Raw genomic sequence first — 21,359 nt, 5'->3', positions numbered from 1 at the left:
AATGCGATTAAGTGCGCCAGTAGATTTGGGTAAACAGGTGGAAATACAAGGGGCAGGATTTTTTTATGTGACAAAAACTTGTTACTCTTTAAAGTGTAAATGATTGGTTCATATCAATATTTCCTAAACCTCTCCATCGTTTGGATGTTATCACTCAATTATCTTGAAAAAAAAACCATGTAACATCGTTATGTGAAAATTTATAGCAACATCATTTTAATACTAGAATTGAAAAATTACGTATAGCCTTTGGTCAATAACCTTTCCCTTTTAATTGATGATCGTGATTATTGTGTTTATATGACTTTTGTTATGTTCATTTGTTCTGAAACGCGGATGATCACCTAATAACATATAAAACATATCGAATGTAAATTGTATTTATATTGTGATTCTCCATTTAACTATAACCAATAAGGGAAAACACATGAATACACCAAAACAATGACCAATAACAAGAGAACGAATTCTATTTGATATGCGCTTTAAAGTAATCAACGAAGATTTCAGGAGAAAATCAAATGTATTTTTATATTAAGGAAATAAAAATGTTGACAGGATGATTTTGAATAATGGGATTGCTTCAACAAATCAACGGTGTCTATCTTGTTTGGTGCATGTGGTACAACACAGTTGAAATTATTTTTTACGTAACCAAAAATGAGTTTTGTAGATTTCTTTTGTATATCTGTTCCTTTTAAATGATTATTTGGTTGGTTTTGATAAAAAAATAATGTATATCTGTTTGTTAAACATAATGACTTGGTTTCAAAAACTGTTGTTCAAAAATGAGAATATGATATTAGAAAAAAATGTACTTCATTGTATTATTGCTACATTCAAATTATTAAAACATAATTGGTGATGGAACATAAGTATCCTATCTTAAATAATAACAATAAATGTTTAAAACTGTTTTTTGTTTGTTTCATTTTTAGCATAACATCCGATACATATTGTCAGAAAATTGTTATTCGGAATAATGTAATAAATAAGAATGGGAAAATGAGCCGCCACTTTATTCTCAGACATATTTTCTTAAAAAGATTTCAAAATTTAAGCTAAATATACAAATCTTTTTCATGGAACATGTTATCTGTCAAATACCGTTTAAATGTAAATTCTCTATTTTCCATTGTATTATTACACTAATTCTAATTATTATTAGTTTTTTAGCATTAAAATGACCTAATATGTCAACACAACCTAAATGGCATAAAACAAAAAAGATACATTGTATGCGACCAACTTTTCCTGAGGAAGTTTTGAAGAAAAATTGAGAATGGAAATGGAGACTATGTCAAAAAGACAACAACCCGACCAAAGAAAAGACGGCAGCCGACGGCCACCAATGTGTCTTCAACGCAGCGAGAAATTCCCGCACACGGAGGGGAGTCTCAGCTGGCCTCTGAAAAAATTTGTGTACTAGTGAAAATGAACGTCACAATAACCTCTAAAACATATAAATGAACACAAATTTAAAAAAACAATAAAGACTAACGAAGACCAGAGGCTCCTGACTATGAATAGGGATGTTGTGAGATCTCACACCTCCCCCTATACCTGTAGTCAATTTAGAATAAAGAAATAAAGAAACACAAGATAACAGTACGTACAGTAAAACTCAGTTTAAAAGACGTGTTGTAAGGCTTTATTGGTATTGCTAAATTTTTGCCGCCTTTTAATCCGTGCCAGTGAAAGGATAACTTTCAAAATGGCTAGATGTGAACGAAATTATACGTATTTAAACGAGTGTCTAAATGAAGTGATAATAAAACAGGTGTGTCTAAAGGGTAGTTATCTCCTCCTGTCCGTCACATATTTCCACAGACAGCAATGCTTTTCTGACTGAAATTAACATTAGTTTGTATAACAGTGCTACAGAATAAGGATAATAAATTTAGAAACTGAGTCATTGTTACGATTATAACACTCATGGTTTATGGCTACTGAAAATCTTGAAAAAACAACCTTATATTATTCGTTTTATTTATGCTATAGCTGGAATACCTTTTTACCCAACTGGTCCAAATGAATCGTTTGATTTTGTCATCACATGGTATACGTCCTCGCCCATCATGATATGTATTCTGCCAGTAATTTGTCTTTTGTCGTCCGTAGCCCCTCAAAATCTTCTCTTTATACATTACTGACTTTATTTAAACAAAATCATCCTTGGGGTTTTTAGTTATTACTATTAAAATATAGTAAAATTTACTCGTTGATGCCACCTATCAAATAACATGGCATCAATCTCTTTAAATAGAACAAAACTGAATTTAATCATGAAACGTTTTATAGATAGAGAAAAACTGACAATGTTAAGATCTGCCTTCTGTCGAATTTAAACAAAATGTCAGATGACCCCCCTAATGACGAATTATAGCATTGTTGTGAGTTTTTGGCCAGTTTATTAAAATACTTGATCAACTCATTACAGCAATAGTTGTCTTTAAAGATTATGTTTACACGTTTTATGTGGTTTAATTTGCAAAGGCTGTTACGGTGGAAACAGTAAAACATTAAAAAAACAAGATCACATGATAGAAATCGACTCCTATCTTACCTATTTTCGTTGATACATTTTGACAAACTTTAGAGCTTTTACATAAATTTTTATATCATAAAAACTTGATGTACATAGTCTTCATTTGTCATCATTGTGTCAAATGATTGAAATCGTTGATATACTTTTAACAGGAGTTGTGGAGCACAGTCACAATTTTGAACTCGATTTTCCTCTTTCTTTCTACTTCTCGTACATTAAAAACTATAACGGATACAAAAAAAATATCCATGGAAAATTATCCACAAGAAAATTTTTGTCCAACACAGTTTCCGTTCAACTCATTTCTTTTTATGTATACAACTTGCTGTATTGTATCAGTTTTATCTTACACAAACTTTGACCGGACATAGGAGGACAAAGCATGAGCAACATGACGGGTGTCACATGTGGAGCAGTATTTTTATACCCATCCGGATCACCCTTTGATAAATGTGTATACTATTTCAGCGAAGATCGACGTCACAATAAACTCCGAAGCATATAAACATGATAAATGTTTTGACGGCAATCATGAATGATAAAAAAGTATGTTACATCTGAAACAATTGCATATTCTCTTTTATTAGTTTTTAGAGAATGAAGTACCGTATAATTCTCCCTTTAGGTGCGTAATGTATTTTTAGTAAGGTTCGTGTTGCTCCGTCTTTGACAAAATGTTGTCTCTATTAGGTTTTATACTGTAGTTTGTCTTTTTCGATTTTTCGTTCCTATTATGGCGTTGTCAGTTTATATTCGATTAACAATAAAATACAGAATGTCTCTGTTATGAGTCTTTGGCCTCTCCTTTAAATTCGATCACAGGTTCGTGTTCAGTTCAAGGTGCCTGTCATTTTTCATACTCTCTGTGCCAGATATTATTTGTATTTAGTTTTTTAACATTAAGACCTTATTTCGACACTATCATTATTGTTTTTTTTATAATTTCATAATAACTCACGGCATGAGATTAATCTATTTTGTTTGTTACATAAAAATTTTCTATAACTTATTCGTATATTGGTTCTAAACACACTAATTTATTTTGCATTCTTAAATTGATAAGATACATTTTAAAAACTAAGTCGTCCAACTTCACCAGATGTAAATGTGGTACGCACACTAATAGAAGGAATTAGCGGAGTAATATTTCGATGAATGTTTTGTTCAAACTGGATTCGAGGTTTTTTAATGTTGTGGGAACACAGTACCGAAAACCTTATATGAACATCGGAAACAAGAAGGAGAACATTTTTGGGTCCTCAGTTTTGAGAATCTTTTCTTTTTGTGCAATTGTTTTACATTTTTATATCTTGATCTTTGAAAGCTTACCAAGCGGTATGGGCTGTGCGAATTATTGAAGGCTGTACGGTGACCAATATTTGTTAATTTCTGTGTCTTGGTTTCATTCAGACAGTTGTTTCACTGGCAATCATACGATGCAGTTTTGTTTTATGTGTTTCGGTTCAGTTTGATACTTTCTTGTTTATTTCTTAATTGATGTTAATTCGTTAATTTTTAGTAAATTGAATTATTCCAGGAATGACGTAATGATAAACAAAATTAACTTAACAATTCCTTTTATTAGACGTCACGTTAAAATGCCATATTTTGATTAGCTAATACGTTAGGTGTTGATTTACTCCATCACATGGTTGAGCAGGTGACAATTTTTTTTGAATGTTACCCTATCATCCAAACAAATTTAAAAAATCAATAATTTAATAATTTACATCAAGTTATTAAAGGCAATGCTTTAGTTCTACTTCTTTGCTCGGACTTTATTATTTGTCTATTTCGCCGCGGATGACAATGTTTGCTTAGGATAACAATCTGCTCTATCACCCTCTCAGCAATTTGTTATTTATAAAGTGTTATATGGCATTACAAGGAGATGTGTACGGTGTGCGTATTGTATGAACCACAAAAACTTTATGACTTCATGAATGTTTAAAATAAGATTCCTAGAAATAACTCACAACAAATATATGTTGTTAAATGTGAATGACGAAGTTCCGGTTTGTAAAAGAAAGATAACAAAACCTGGGAAAACTCACAAATCTATGAGGTGATTTATATAACAGTCAGTCTGTGTACATTTTATCAGCTACTATATAATAATTAAGTGTTCTATTAAGACTTAATATTTTTATAAATTTATTATAAAAGTTAAAGATAATTTTTTCTTGCAGAAAAGAGAGATCGATTAATAAAATATCGAAATATAACGTGTCCTTGTATTACTTTCACCATATGAGGAAGTACGGGTATTCTATAAATAGTAATGTGTTAACCTTTCGGATAAATTATTTATTGAATCGAAAATTGTTATTTTGATCTTTTACAGACAAATTAACTGTCTTCGGAGTGCGAAGTTCAAAATACTTAACAAAGTTAAATGGATAAAATAACACAGAGATTATAATGGATAACTTTTATACTGAACAAGGAAGATAATAAGTTTAAACATGTCGAATGAAATAAAATCTTGTCATATTTGTGATACTCCAAGTAATTGTTTGTGCATATGTGACATCTGCCTTCATCCATGCTGCGAATTTTGCATTGATGAACACAAAACTGACAAGATATGCCAGTTGATAACTGAACATGTCAACAATTTTAGCAATGTATGTAAGCACCATAATGGAAGAGTGTATACAGGTTATTGCCTTAAATGTTCAAAACAAACTTGCGAACAATGCAAAGACTCTCATGCAGATCATTTGACATCAATATTGTCTTTGAAACTAGCAATGGAGCCAATACAAAAAAGGTTGCATAGCTGTAAAACATTATTTAGCAAGAATGGACAAGACACAAAAAATCTGATTCATTCATCAACAGAAGAGATTAAGAAATTAAGAAATGTGCGAGAGGAGATCGAGAATGGTGGAATGGAATGGAAGAGGTTAATTTCAGATATTAAAGAGGAATTTTTGAAACAAGTTTCCAGCCATATTTCAAAGTTAGATGGATTTTGCGATAAAGGGTATGGCCAACAGTCTCTCATGAACGAAATGATCAACAAGGTAGATTCTTTGGAAAATGTACAATACATATGGACATTTTACCCTATATGGCTGGCTATCATTGAAGAACTGGAATCTGTTGTCAAACTTGAGAGGATTTCAAAACGTGGTTCATTTTCCATTATTTTGCAAAATGCGTTACCAGATTTATCGGACTGTCTGATCGAAACCAGGTAGTTATATTATATGACATATTTGTGTGTGTGTGTGTGTGTGTGTGTGTGTGTGTGGGCGTGAACAATTTAAAATAACGATGTTTTGTAATAAAATTAAATCTTATTAAGATACCATATACTATCAATAATGAGGCACCTGGATGGATTGAATACTTACATTATATTTTTTTTTAGTAACAGGACGTTCCTTGTAGTGAATCAAAATAAAGAAAAGCTTGTGTTTGTTTTTAAATATTTCAACCCTAGCTATTGTATAATGATCATCGACCATCCATTTATTTGAATAATCATAACTTTCTTAAAAAATTGAAAATTTCAGTAAAATGGTGTACTTTATTTTCCCCATTAATTTTTATTGCGCTGTAGCGCGTTAGGCTTATGATGACATAACACCTTTTTGTTTCTGTTGAGTCTTAAATCGATTTCTATTTGAAGGTTTTTTTTTACAGAAATTCGTTTATTTTAAACAAAGACACAACTGAAAGGAAATAGATATTTTCTCCTGTTTTGAATGCAAAGAGTTCCTTAAATATGTAACGAGATGGTTAAAAGCTTTGGACAATTATCTATCATAATTGATTTTGAAACGCCTCTTGAAAGTCTAGTGGATAATTAGAAATGCAACCACGGAATTTCAAGACAAGAAAGACGTTTATATAACTTGAATTCAAACTAACTGACTTTCTGATATTATGGATTTAACATAACATAGAATAAATCAAAATAAACACTGATTCATGATTGCTTAAATATGTATTCATTTTTAAGTTTGTTCTTTGTTCATTAAGGGAATACAACGCTTTGATGAAAGAAAAAGAACCAAAACTTGACAGTGACGCACTCAAATTAGGAAATGAAATTGAGAAATATAAACTGGCAACTAAGTAAGTTATTATACAATGTAAAATTAACATATATTATTTGATTTGATGCTGACTAAAACGAACTCTACATTATTTGACCACAGAAAAAGAAGCCTTCCATAAACTGTACATGTAATTAAGCAGCAATGTAGTATTACAAAAATGACAGCTAAATAGAAACATATAAAATTAAGGTGCTTCAATCACCTAAAAAAAATCTAAAAAAACAATTTACATTGAGATTAAGACTCAACTTCCATAGAGAGAAGTTAACACGTTACAATTAAACCTGTCATTTATGTATACCATGTATCCAAAAGCCTCTCAATGATCAAAAGGTTTTTTTTTCAAGATTGCTCTCTATGCAATGAAATTTTTCCGTCAAATCGTTTGGGTCAAGTTTTTTGAAATATATATAATTTTGTTAAATGGTAAATATTTTGTCAAATTTTTATGAAAATTAAACGGGCTTTATTATTAGATTCAAGGTGTATGACAATGTTTTATAAACATTTTGAAGCGCCTGAAAAATAGTAAACAAATTAAAACATCTTTCTATCAACTCACTTATTTCCATGTGCTCCATTATTCTGTGTTGATTATTAATCAATATATAGATTGGTAAATTTAGATAACACAACTGGAAAGATAACTTTAACCCAAAGTTTTAGATCAACAATTACTGAATTAAACGTGTATTGTCGATTATACGTAATGAATTTGTTTTAACGAATTGACAAAAACCCTATCTAAATTATATCAGTGTGCAATGTTTTCTATTTTTCTTTTTAGGGATCTAGAAAAGAAAATACGAGAAAATGAACTTATAAAAAGTGACATTTGCAAACAACTAGCGGAGAATAAGCTTTTATTTGAGTACGTAAATTTATTATTTAGCTTTCTTTAAGAAATATTTTGTAATGCATATGTAAAAATCAAACAGATGATTTTTGTTTACTCTTTATCAATCTTACACTGTTATAACGTTGCTGTTTGACATGTTATGTGAAGCATATCAACCAACACATTAGGCATTATAACTTGTATTCAGAAACGACGATTATAACTGAACTATAGATAAAATAAATCACAAACAATATCATGCAGTATAGCAACACCCGAAAAAATCGAAAATAAATATTTAAACAACAAACACTCTGGATAGATTGATTTGGGTACTATTTAAAACAAATGATGGTTATCTTAAACACGCCATAAAACCATGATTAGTGTAACTACCAATAAGGTGAACTCTTACCTTAAAAAAAAGAAAACAAATCGCGCATAATTAGAAGAGAGGATTATAGAATAAAACTGTTTAGCACTAGATGGTTCTAGCAGATGAAGCAACTGATGTTAGTGGGATATTGCCGCTGAAAAAAAATAAAATCGCACCATGAAGTTTATGAAAGTTTGTAGCATGTAGAGAGACGAGAGAAGTACTAATGCATAACATCGGCATAAGGACATTTTTTATTGAATAATTTAGTCATTCACGATTGAAGCTTTAATCTGAAAAGATTGAAGAAGGTTTTTTTTAGTTTGAATATTCAACTTTTTAATTTTTTTTTACTAGAAACATTATATTAACAAATACCACAGGAGCATTTTATGAAAGTATTTAAAGTCTGTTACTTTATCTGTAAAAGAAACATCTGTGTTCGTACAAGACAATTTTATGTTACGTTAATGAATGTCAATTTTATTTTATGTTGACCTGGAAAAAAGCAACTGCTTTTTGAGGTACAACTGTCTGATTGTGGCGATTTCCATCACATAAGGGTGTACATATTGTAAGGAAATGGGTGTCCTTTTCATTACTTTCATATAATGATTACAATTTTCAAATTGTAAGAGGATTGACCCGATACATTAGAGAAACTTTGTTTTGCGCAAAATCATGTTCTGTCTTGTGAATTTTTGTGACTTGTTTATTCATTCCAGCTCAAATCAAACAATTTTATAAGCAAACAAAAAGCTATAATGTATTCTTGGTGCTGATTGATGAAGTCAGAGTGACTAATGTAATAATGTCAAAATACAATCTAAATTTCAAACCACGGCATATAATTGATTTATTATTGACTTTGTTGAATTTTTTCACGTTCATCCACGTTAAGCGTATGATCTCCCACTCGCTTTGTAACGTATACAAACATCACATGAATAAACCAATTCGCTGTTTTGTATTCATATTGTTTTATAATATAGTTTTTTGGTTATGCACAGAGTGTTTCAGTATGAAAACCAGTGAAGCAACTTTTCAACAAATTTCAAAGGAAAATTATTTTAACAACACACCACCATTCCAACTACAAAAATGACTATAACACGCTCCATATAGTAATATAAGCTATGCAAAATAAACGGTTGACATGCTGTTTTTTTTAGTTAAAACATACGTATATTTAAACGTGAGTGACTGAATAATTTATTGATTAGCTGTTGGTGGGAAATGTCATTTTAAGTCCTATTGGCTTTATCATTTTCTTTTGGGTACATGGTTTGGATATTTTCTTTTCTTTGTCGGCATTGAATATTTAATTTTCTATTATAACCCACAAAATTAGCAATACTGAGCTTGTCTTTCCTTGTTTAAGTCGATTGTTTTTCAGTCTGGATAGTAAAACAAACATTTTTTTGTAAAGTATGAATAGCCAAATACTGCATTTTTTCAGAGTGCACACATTCACGTATGACAATGTAAGACAGGCTTATTATTGTCAAAATCATATGATGTCCCTCAAATCAGCAATATATTAACTGTAGTAACTTGAAGTAAAAAAAAAGCTAATAAATAAATCAACACTGCTATTACTATTAACATCCTTTTTCTGATACACGATTTCTTTATCATTTGCATGCCACCGCCGCGGTTGATTGGGCATCAAATGTAACCCTTGTACGATCACCTTTCCGTTCAAAATAAATTTCTGTTCTTTAAATTTAGTGCAGCTTTGTTCCATTGACAGATTCCCCATTTTTTTTAGCTCACATGGCCCGAAGGGCCAAGTGAGCTTTTCTCATCACTTTGCGTCCGGCGTCTGTCGTCGTCCGTCGTCGTCCGTCGTCGTCGTCCTGCGTCCGGCGTTAACTTTTACAAAAATCTTCTCCTCTGAAACTACTAGGCCAAATTAAACCAAACTTGGCCACAATCATCATTGGGGTATCTAGTTTAAAAATTGTGTCCGGTGACCCGGTCAACCAACCAAGATGGCCGCCATGGCTAAAAATAGAACATAGGGGTAAAATGCAGTTTTTGGCTTATAACTCAAAAACCAAAGCATTTAGAGCAATTCTGACAGGGGTAAAATTGTTTATCCGGTCAAGATCTATCTGCCCTGAAAATTTCAGATGAATCGAACAACCTGTTGTTGGGTTGCTACCCCTAAATTGGTAATTTTAAGGAAATTTTGCTGTTTTTGGTTATTATCTTGAAAAATATTATAGATAGAGATAAACTGTAAACAGCAATAATGTTCAGCAAAATAAGATTTACAAATAAGTCAACATTACCGAAATGGTCAAATGACCCCTTTAGGAGTTATTGCCCTTTATAGTCAATTTTTAACCATTTTTCGTAAATCTTAGTTATCTTTTACAAAAATCTTCTCCTCTGAAACTACTGCGCCATATTAAACCAAACTTGGCCACAATCATCTTTGGGGTATCTAGTTTAAAAATTGTGTCCGTTGACCCGGTCAACCAACCAAGATGGCCGCCATGGCTAAAAATAGAACATAGGGGTAAAATGCAGTTTTTGGCTTATAACTCAAAAACCAAAGCATTTAGAGCAATTCTGACAGGGGTAAAATTGTTTATCAGGACAAGATCTATCTGCCCTGAAAATTTCAGATGAATCGAACAACCTGTTGTTGGGTTGCTACCCCTAAATTGGTAATTTTAAGGAAATTTTGCTGTTTTTGGTTATTATCTTGAAAAATATTATAGATAGAGATAAACTGTAAACAGCAATAATGTTCAGCAAAATAAGATTTACAAATAAGTCAACATTACCGAAATGGTCAAATGACCCCTTTAGGAGTTATTGCCCTTTATAGTCAATTTTTAACCATTTTTCGTAAATCTTAGTTATCTTTTACAAAAATCTTCTCCTCTGAAACTACTGCGCCATATTAAACCAAACTTGGCCACAATCATCATTGGGGTATTTAGTTTAAAAATTGTGTCCGTTGACCCGGTCAACCAACCAAGATGGCCGCCATGGCTAAAAATAGAACATAGGGGTAAAATGCAGTTTTTGGCTTATAACTCAAAAACCAAAGCATTTAGAGCAATTCTGACATGGGGTAAAATTGTTTATCAGGTCAAGATCTATCTGCCCTGAAAATTTCAGATGAATCGAACAACCTGTTGTTGGGTTGCTACCCCTAAATTGGTAATTTTAAGGAAATTTTGCTGTTTTTGGTTATTATCTTGAAAAATATTATAGATAGAGATAAACTGTAAACAGCAATAATGTTCAGCAAAATAAGATTTACAAATAAGTCAACATTACCGAAATGGTCAAATGACCCCTTTAGGAGTTATTGCCCTTTATAGTCAATTTTTAACCATTTTTCGTAAATCTTAGTTATCTTTTACAAAAATCTTCTCCTCTGAAACTACTGCGCCATATTAAACCAAACTTGGCCACAATCATCATTGGGGTATCTAGTTTAAAAATTGTGTCCGTTGACCTGGTCAACCTACCAAGATGGCTGCCATGGCTAAAAATAGAACATGGGATAAAATGCAGTTTTTGGCTTATAACTCAAAAACAAAAGCATTAAGAGCAAAACTGGCATGGGTTAAATTGTTTATCAGGTCAAGATCTATCTGCCCTGAAAATTTCAGACGAATCGATAGTCAATTTTTAACAATTTTCATAAAATTTGTAAATTTTTACTAACACTTTTAACTGAAACTACTGGGCCAATCATTATAGATGGGGATATATGTACGCAGCAAGAATGTTCAGTAAAGTTAGATCTACAAACATATCACCATCACCAAAACACAATTTTGTCACGAATCCATCTGTGTCCTTTGTTGAATATTCACATATACAAATGTACCAAGGTGAGCGACACAGGCTCTTTAGAGCCTCTAGTTTATATTGAAAAGAATTGAAGTTTAATTTATTTAACCACAAGCACCACTGGTGGGCATACATTTTCAAGTTGAAAGTCACACACAGAACTAGTTTCTCTTCGTTTTTGGATTAGAATCAATATTGTTGTATTCTAATTTTAATTGTTACTACAGTTCGCATCAGACCATGTTGGTAGAAAATGAAATTATGTGCACTAAAATTGAGACTTTAGAAAAAGTGAAAATTGAACTGAAGGAATCTTTGATGTGAGTATCATCAGACAAATCATTTAACTCACATATCATAGAGTAGTTATAACACTAACAAACAACATTTATATAAAACTCTATTCAAAAACAGTAAATCAGGACACCGTTATTGGTGTTAGTGATATGAAAATGCCGATTCTACCTAAACACAGAAAGTATGCGAGGCTTCTTGAACACATAAAAGTATGCAGTCAGATAATATTTGCAACGATCTTGTTAAAGGAAATACACAAAACAGTCAAAAATATTTTTGAATAGAATAACTTTGTTATTGTCGACCTGTTGTTGATGCATTCGGCACTGTTACCATGTGGTTACCTTTGATCTAATTGATGCGTATATTTTTTCACCTCGAACACTACTGGTGAAAAACACGTGTCCAAGTTTAATTTCGCATAGGGAACTAAAATTCTTGTATTAAGTTTGAAGGAAAATTAATATTTTTGCATAGCAATATGAAATTTCCCACAGAAAGTAACTAAAAGTTAGCGTGCAATAAATTCTAATATTGCACCAGTGCAATAAATCTTTAAAATTGATGACGTCATCAACGACAAAATCTTAGTTTAAACCAATTTGTACTTTCAAATATTATATTACTTTACACATGATACAATAAAAGGGTTATTGCATGAATATTGGGGAATATTATCCTTCGTAGAACATATATTGTACGCGCAAGCTCGTGCAATATAAAATTGTACCCGGGACAATCTTCCCCATTATTCATGCAATAACCCTATATTATTGTATTGTATTATATTATACTATATTATTTACTACAGAAATAACCAAACCATGTTGGTAGAAAATGAACGTATGCGCACTACAATTTTCGCTCTAGAAAAACAGAAAATGGAAATGAATAAATGTTTGGGGTGAGTATAATCAGTCAAATGGATATAAATGACATGTATAGTAGTATATTCTACATATAAAAACAAATAAGTATATAAAAGTCATCAGAAACAATTAACAAGGACATCATAAAAGTTTTCGGGGATCCTTGAATACCAAGTTCACAAACACAACAAAAAATACAGTCGGATGATTTGTACAACGAAACTGGTAAAGGAAATATACAAGACAATCAAAAGTATATCGAAAAAAAGAACTATTTCGGTTTCAGATAATGTTTTGTCTTTGTCGATCTCTTTATGACGCATTTGGAGGTGATTACCTTTGATCTGAATGATGCTGAACTTTGGAACTTGTTTGAGCGTAATCTTCAAACTATTTTTGATTGGATGAAAATGATGTCATTGTTTATGTTAACAAATACATTTGTTTAATGTTTCGTTACTTACAATAATTGTAAAAGAGGGAAAAAAGATACCAAAGGCACATTTTAAAACATTTATAAATCGACAATAAACTGGCATTGCATTATCCAAAAAAGAAATATAAACAAACAACAGTACATTACACACAACATCGAAAACTTAAGACTAAGCACCAATGGTACAATTTAAAATTCATATTTAAGAAATAGTTTTTAACTAGAATATAAAATATTTACCAGTGATAATATTCTCTATTAAAAAAAATGAAATAATACTAGATTACATTTATCCATGCAGTTTTTCCTCGGTGTTTAATCTGGCTTTAAGACTACGTTACCCATCAGACCAACCAATAAGATATCTACTTTACATACAAATAAGCAAAGTTATAGACATAAACTTTCAATTCTTTAAAAGAGGGACGAACGATACCAAAGGGACAGTCAAACTCATAAATAAAAAATAAACTGTCATCGACATCGCTAAAAATGAAAAAGACAAACAGACAAACAATAGTACACATGACACAACATAGAAAACTAAAGAATAAACAACACGAACCCAACCAAAAACTAGGGGTGATCTCAGGTTCTCCTGAAGGGTAAGCAGATCCTGCTCCACATGTGGCACCCGTCGTGTTGCTTATGTGATAACGAATCCGGTAAATAGTGTAATTCGGATGGTCACATTCATGAAAAGAAAGGGGATTGTAGTTACGACGTAAAGAACATATCCGATATCATTTGGGAAACGGTTATTCCATAACGATCAACCAACTCGTGATGGCGTCCGTAAAATTTACGAAGGGATGATTTCAACTTAATCATCCGGAAACTCTTGGTTTGATAGCTTCCTTGTGAGCAGCAACCCTCTATCAAGAAAATTTATGATATAATAATTCAAATAAGCATAATGAAGGAATTCGCAGGTTTTTAGTTTATGGCCATTGCGCGTCATGAATCATGTATGGCTTTTATTACCGTCTGAAGAGGTCGTTTAAAATCAGGTACAAGTAATCTAATTAAGTCATATGTAAGTCAATTAAGATTTACTTGCATGACTTTTGTTTGGTCCAGGTACGATTTTTCATCGAATCTAGTGTTCCTATGTTGATAGATATAAGTAAAAAATAATCATTTTAAAATTAATATTGCAACAAAGGAGATTTTAATAGCAACCTCAATCTGTGAATTCTATTGAATTATAAGAAGTAATAGAATTCAACAGTATTTGCCAAAAAATAAGATCAGTTACAACATTTTTACTATTTCTACCTCTGTTTGCATTGAATTTAAGGAACTCGCACTAGCTCAATAAATGCTATTTAATAAATGAAAAAAAACCTCAACATTATGTATCCTTTTTTCCTTTATATAAAAAAAAACACATTCGATAATATTTTTTATTTAAATCAATTGAGATTCATAAATTGAATAACTGACACCACTGATGAGAAGTACGTGTTAAAGTTAAAATACTGACCTTAAGTTCCCTGCATGTTTGTATTAATATCTATACCATTAGACATGTTACGAAAAGGTATATTCACGACGTTGAGGTTGACAATTTACACTTTAAATGTGGGGACTGTGTCACAACACCAAAGATATTACCTGTGAATACATTATGTTTTATTTAAAAACTGCATTGGTCCTTTCGCAGGCAATCCCGTATGGAACGAATATGTAATAACATTTACACGATTAGAAATATAAGAAATAAATACAAATACTTTCCATCATATTTTTAAGTAACTATAATTATACTACAAAAAAGGGGGGCGTTCATGTTAATGCAGTAGATGTGCGGGGCAACGGAGATACGGGGTACATACGTGTGTGAATTCCGTCGCACCCTTAATATATCTTACAAATAGTCTAAAGTATTATAATCAGTTGTAAACCTACTCGTTAATATATATGTAACGATCATTTGTATATCATAGTTTAAAAAAACAAACAGTGTTTGTATTTTGTAATTGATCCAGTTGTTTGCCACCTAAATTGTTTTGACCATAATTGGGGTCTGTTTTAAACAGCTAAAACACGATTTCAACTTGAGGGATGTTGCACTATATATAGAAATTTTTCGCCCGGTCATATAGCTTTGAAGGCATGTATTTTCTTTCTTTATTTACTCCCAACTTTGTCTCAAATTCAAAAGTTTCAGCTCATTTTGCATTTTCTGTATATTAGTTTGTGATTAATTGATTGTTGGTTGCTTAACGTTCAGTGGCAAATATTTCGTGTATGTTTAAAACAAGAAGAGGTTTGTGTAATATATGACTCGCTACTCATCGGTTGAACAACCCTGCAGAGTTTCAAAAGCATTGCATAATGACTTAAGTTTGCATTTACATCTTAAAACCACCTTATGCAGATAATTTGTATTTCATAAATTCCTAAAAACATTTGTGGAAATTCGCCAACCGTTTCATACGAAAATGAGAATATGAAGAAGAAAAAAAATGACACTAATGACCGAAAGGTCTTTCCTGCTAGGAGTTTCTTTAAAAGAAATATGTTGGTTTTTTAAATTAAATCTGTTGAATGGGTACCTTTTACTACCCTACGGAGGTACCAGTTGTTTTTTTCAGGGAGAGGGGGACTAGGATTTAATTTGAAAGAAATCAGGACGGGAGTTTTGAGTTAAGAAAAGGCAGAATGAGTAACTTGGCCAAAAAAAAACTTAAATTTAACTTGCTTACTATGTATAATATTATCAATCTAGAATTGAATGTACTTGTATAACCCTCAGCCCCACTTTTTCTAGACCACCCACTTCTACGCGCGTACATCTTTTATGTCCTATGACAGGTTTTAGCCAGTAATGATAGCACAAAAGCAATTGTCGTATAAGCTGTAAAATACATAATGATGTTCTAGATAAATGTAATTTGTATTACAAAGACGCACATGATTTAAATTTTACCTATTTAAATCTATAATCAATGTTTTGACACCGTCCCCAAATTTTAAGTCTAATTTGTCAACCTTAGCGTCGAGAATATACCTTTTCGTAACATGCCTATTTATTTGTATCCTTTTAATTATTTACTACAGCAATCACCAGACCATAGTGGACAAAAATGAACGTATGGGCTCTAAAATTGAAGCTTTAGAAAAACAGATAACTGAAATGAAAGAATCTTTAAGGTGAGTAATATCAGTCTTATGAATTAACTCACATGTCAAATATTAGTTTTCACACTAAAAAAAAATAATAAATAATTGTCTTACGAAAACATTCAGCCTAGATTTAATAATATGTGATCCTTTAAATGTTGCAACTACACAAACCAATATGTAGTATGAAGATTGGAGCAACGATACTGACGAAGGAAATACATACATGTAAAACAATTGAATTTAAATCAAATAGAAAGAACAAACAATGAGTATCACCATGACCTTTATCGTTGTCGGCGTTTTCTCTCGACGCTGTCAGTATAGTTTTGATGCGGTAAAAGAGGGATGAAAGATCTCAGAGGATCATTGAAAACCATAAATCAAAAATAAACTGACAACGCCATGGCTAAAAATGAAAAAAAGACGAACAGACAAATGATAGTATCCAAGACACAGCATAAAAATTATATAGTAAGCAACACGAAAAAAATATTTTCACCGTTGTGGTCTAAAATTAGATGAAAATTATGTCACTGTTCAATATAACGTTCGACAATAGTAAGTGGTGTCTATCAGGTCATATTTTTAAAATATAGATATACTAGTATGAGGCTGTGTTATCTATTGGACATGAACGAATAAATATGTGGAATGTTCTTATTTTATGAATCATGTAATGGTGAAATCAGAAGTAAACTAAAAAGCTCAAGTGAGAAGGAAGCACAGATTCGTCTTGTGTTTTTGCTTTTGTGTTTGTAGTCATTTATTTGTTTTTTGTAGTATGGTCTGAGAACATACAATTTGTATTTTTTTGTTGAAAACTTTAAATCAATTTATTTGAAAAAAAATTGTATATAGTCCCACCAACCGCTAAAACATTTCATAAGATCCGCAATTTTGTTTGGCTGACAACAATTGGAAGATATTCCTCAATAAAATTCACATATCTATTACAACATCTTCACAATGGATAGGAAAACAAAAGAAAATCTTAATATAACGCTTACTTTGATGGTTATCATGGTTATAGCATAAACATGTTATTTTAACAATTGGAAGCTTCATTTTGTTATTTCATGTGGTTGTTAAGGTGTTTGTTCCCCAGGCGCATATGACGCGGAATCAGGGTAATAAATATCAAATTAAGCATATGTTTAAATAATTTAAGGGTATTAATATGCGAAATACAATTTACCATATGCTAAAATCAATTTAGCATATTCTGAATTAATAAGCTTACACAGAAATGGTAGCGAGGAATCAAGGTCATCAATATTTTATAAATTGATTTCAGAATATGGTAAAATCATTTAAGCATTTCCTTAATTCAATAAAGAATATACGGATTGCCGAATTTAAAGTAAATATCACCCAATGAGTGCGACCGTTACATAAATATGCAACCATATGATTTCTAGAAGGGGCATTGATAGGAAGGATTTTTTGTTCTTGACTATTTATTTCCATGAAATATGTAGTCTGCTTTTTCACGATATGTCTCGTGTCGTTTGTCTTAGAGAACAGTTTTTATTCTCATTTTTTTTGGTACTGCCAGTATGTATAAATAGGTCCTAGTATAGCACCCCCACCCCTTCCCATTCCACCAAAATCAAATGGAACCTCCCTAAATGAAAAATGTTGACCCTCACTGCGGATCTTTAATAACCTTCAGTAAAGGTATCCAATTCTGTACAATTTCATTACACATATTCATAAAAGGCATATACGAATGGTGGGCTGTGAGTTATCATCTGTTATACATTGTAAATAAGCATCGGAAATTCTCTGATCATCAATTCAGATGCGATATGTTTAGTATCAGTAAGGACCGCATGCAGCAGCTGTCCAACCAACTAGTTAAGAAAGCGGTGTTTCATTGGAGGACATAGCTAATTAATATACTAAACTATAATTCAGCATAAGCTAAAACCATTTAAGCATCAGCTTAAATTATTTAAGCATAAGCTAGAATAATATAAGCATAAGCAAAATTCATTCTATCATTATCTTATTTCCTTTTAGCATAAGCTTAATTCATTTTAGCATATGATAATATGAACATGGTTGATATGATCATTTATGCGAAGTTTATTATTTATGATCTTGATTCCGCGCCACATTTCTGTATAAGCTGAACAACTCAGCATATGCTTAATTGATTTTGCATATGCTTAAATCATTTAAAGGTATGCTTAAATCAATTAAGGGTATGCTAAAATTGTTTGAGATTTTGCTAAAATCAATTCAGCGTATGCTAAATATTTTTAAGAATAACCCTAAATGATTTTTAATATATACCAAAATCGGTTATTATGATAATGATTACGCGCCATATGCGAACCTCTACATCCCAAAAAATTAAAAAAAACAAAAACATTACATTCTAATTTTCAATCTTACTATAAAAATCATTGTTACAATTGCAGTCGTTTAGTCATGCTTAGGAATCGATAAACGTTTGAAATTAAGTGTTTAACAAAATTCTTTTATATCTTAAAAGTTGTTATATAACAGAGCCTCCCCAATCGTTGTCCGCTTTAATGAATTTCCCTTTTGAATGGTTTTACACTAGTAATATTGGGGCCCTTTATAGCTTGTTGTTCGGTGTGAGCCAAGGCTCCGTGTTGAAGACCGTACATTGACCTATAATGGTTTACTTTTATAAATTGTTATTTGGATGGAGAGTTGTCTCATTGGCACTCACACCACATCTTCCTATATCTATAGGATATTTTATTTCAAGAAAGTTTTTGTCCAAAATATATTTTAATTTCGTTATTGAATTTGTCATATGTTGTTGGGTTCAATAGCTCCGAAATTGAAAAAAAAAGGCATCAATTAAAAAATTGAACGGAGAAATATAAACAGAATACTGGTATGTTGGAAAAATTTAGTAGTCCAATAATAAAAAAAGGAACATAGGCAATCTATTCTTTATTTCTGGCTATACTATGCAATGAAAATTTAGGACAATTTGATTCTCGGCAAGTAAGAGTACACTTTAACCAATCAGCATGAGACTTTGGTTAACTATGTATATCCTTTCAAATTTTATAAAGGAGTAGGTTCAGTAAGAACCCTTTTCGGCCCCAAAATATAGCAGTTATACAAAATTGTGAAAATGTAATCTTTTGCTATTTAATGGAAAGAAAAATGCTTCTGCTACATAAATATGGACTGTTTTTGGCAAAACAATGCACATATATCGGGTACTAACCGATTAAGTAATGCTAACTTACTGAAATCTTCACAATTTTTTCCGGTTTCCGTCTTAAATGAAAGTGGCCGCATTCGTGTTCATTCATAATATTGAAATGTAAGTTGTACTTGATGATAATACATAACATATATAAAGGTTGAGGATGAACACGGATGCGACCACTTTCATTTTTAACAAAAACCATCTGAAAAGTGACGTTTTGTGGCATATTCAATAGATTTTTCATATTTAAGCTTGAATCGGAGCGTTTTTAATGACTAAATTAGTTAAAATCTTTCAAATTAACTTATTGAATCAATTGAAATAAGTCACTTAAGTGTTTAAAAAGTGTCCAAAATCTTTCGTTAGATGAACCTGGAATTTGAGACCAAAATAGACACTTACTGGACTTACTCTGTTTAGGTTTAATTTTTCCGAGTTAGGGGGTTGTTTTCATTATAAAAGAGGGGTTTTCGAGCTGTCGGACAGTAACTAAAACAGTGTTCATGAAACTTTTGGTAATTGTTTATATTTATTGACCTGAGCTCTATTTCATTTTTTTATAATTTTTTAGATTTTAAGTTTCAAAGTAATATGATTTTATACGGGTTATGTTCTTCTCATATATGTTATGATGGTATGATACTAAACCCCTCACGGGAAGGATTGTGCCTGATATTTATATGATGAAGACATATTATTTCAATCAGTTTAATTGAAATCTGGAGCTGGCATGTCAGTTAACTGCTAGTAGTCTGATGTTATTTATGTATTATTGTCATTTTGTTTATTTTCTTTGGTTACATCTGCTGACATCAGACTCGGACTTCTCTTGAACTGAATTTTAATGTGCGTATTGTTATGCGTTTACTTTTCTGCATTGGCTAGATGTATAGGGTGAGGGTTGAGATCTCATAAACATGTTAAACCCCGCCGCTTTTTTGCGCCTGTCCCAAGTCAGGAGCCTCTGTTAGTCTTGTATTATTTTTAATGTTAGTTTCTTGTGTACAATTTGGAGTTTAGTATGGCGTTCATTATCACTGAACTAGTATATATATATGTTTAGGGGCCAGCTGAAGGACGCCTCCGGGTGCGGGAATACCTCGCTGCATTGAAGACCTGTTGGTGACCTTCTGCTGTTGTATTCTCTATGGTCGGGTTGTTGTCTCTTTGACACATTCCCCATTTCCATTCTCAATTTTACTAAAATGGTGATTTTTCAGTTTTAGACAAGAACCAAAAAGTGCTTTGAGCTTTTTTTTTTTTAATAATTTTTGATATGAAAGGAGCAGTTATTTTTGGCATTTATTCGTTGAAAAGCGAATTGATGAACTGATGATGCAGACTACAACGGAGTACATCAACAACACGGTTTTTAGGTTTTTCAAAAGTAGACGGATTTTAGTTCAAAACTTTCTGACCCTTTGGTTTACACTTATTTATAACTGGTAGGTATACAAAATGATGATTTGTCATATCTTTATAAATCGAAACTAGAAAAGATGAGCTTTACCTTGGACAGTATTAAATTAGAAAAATATTTTCATATGCTATTATATCTAAGTCATAAAACGAAATTACAGAAAACTGAAGCGAAGACAGTATCCAATTGACACTATTTTAAAAATTATATAAGTAAAGTTTAAAAAACATGTATGTTTTATATAGACATCGAACAGCTGCTCTTGAAGAAAGAGAACATATCCAGAAAAAAGTTGAAGCACAGATAGATGAACTAAGAAATGAGTCATACAAGCTGAAAGAATAAA

The 21,359-nt window shown here is 31.5% G+C and overlaps 1 protein-coding gene across 1 annotated transcript; it reads left to right on the top strand.

Annotated features, from left to right (window-relative positions):
- The first annotated feature begins 4,893 nt into the window (after positions 1-4,893).
- LOC143043024 (uncharacterized) lies at positions 4,894-17,181 on the top strand. The gene is made up of 7 exons (XM_076215521.1): positions 4,894-5,750; positions 6,542-6,637; positions 7,409-7,492; positions 11,885-11,977; positions 12,766-12,858; positions 16,326-16,418; positions 17,172-17,181. The coding sequence occupies exons 1-7, from the start codon at positions 5,014-5,016 to the stop codon at positions 17,179-17,181; spliced, it is 1,206 nt and encodes a 401-aa protein (XP_076071636.1). The 5' UTR covers positions 4,894-5,013.
- The last annotated feature ends 4,178 nt before the right edge of the window (positions 17,182-21,359 follow it).

The sequence above is a fragment of the Mytilus galloprovincialis genome, chromosome 8 (assembly GCF_965363235.1).
Source record: "Mytilus galloprovincialis chromosome 8, xbMytGall1.hap1.1, whole genome shotgun sequence".
Taxonomy (NCBI): domain Eukaryota; kingdom Metazoa; phylum Mollusca; class Bivalvia; order Mytilida; family Mytilidae; genus Mytilus; species Mytilus galloprovincialis.
Note: the sequence above shows the minus strand (reverse complement) of the source record. Positions and strands in the feature narration are given on the sequence as shown.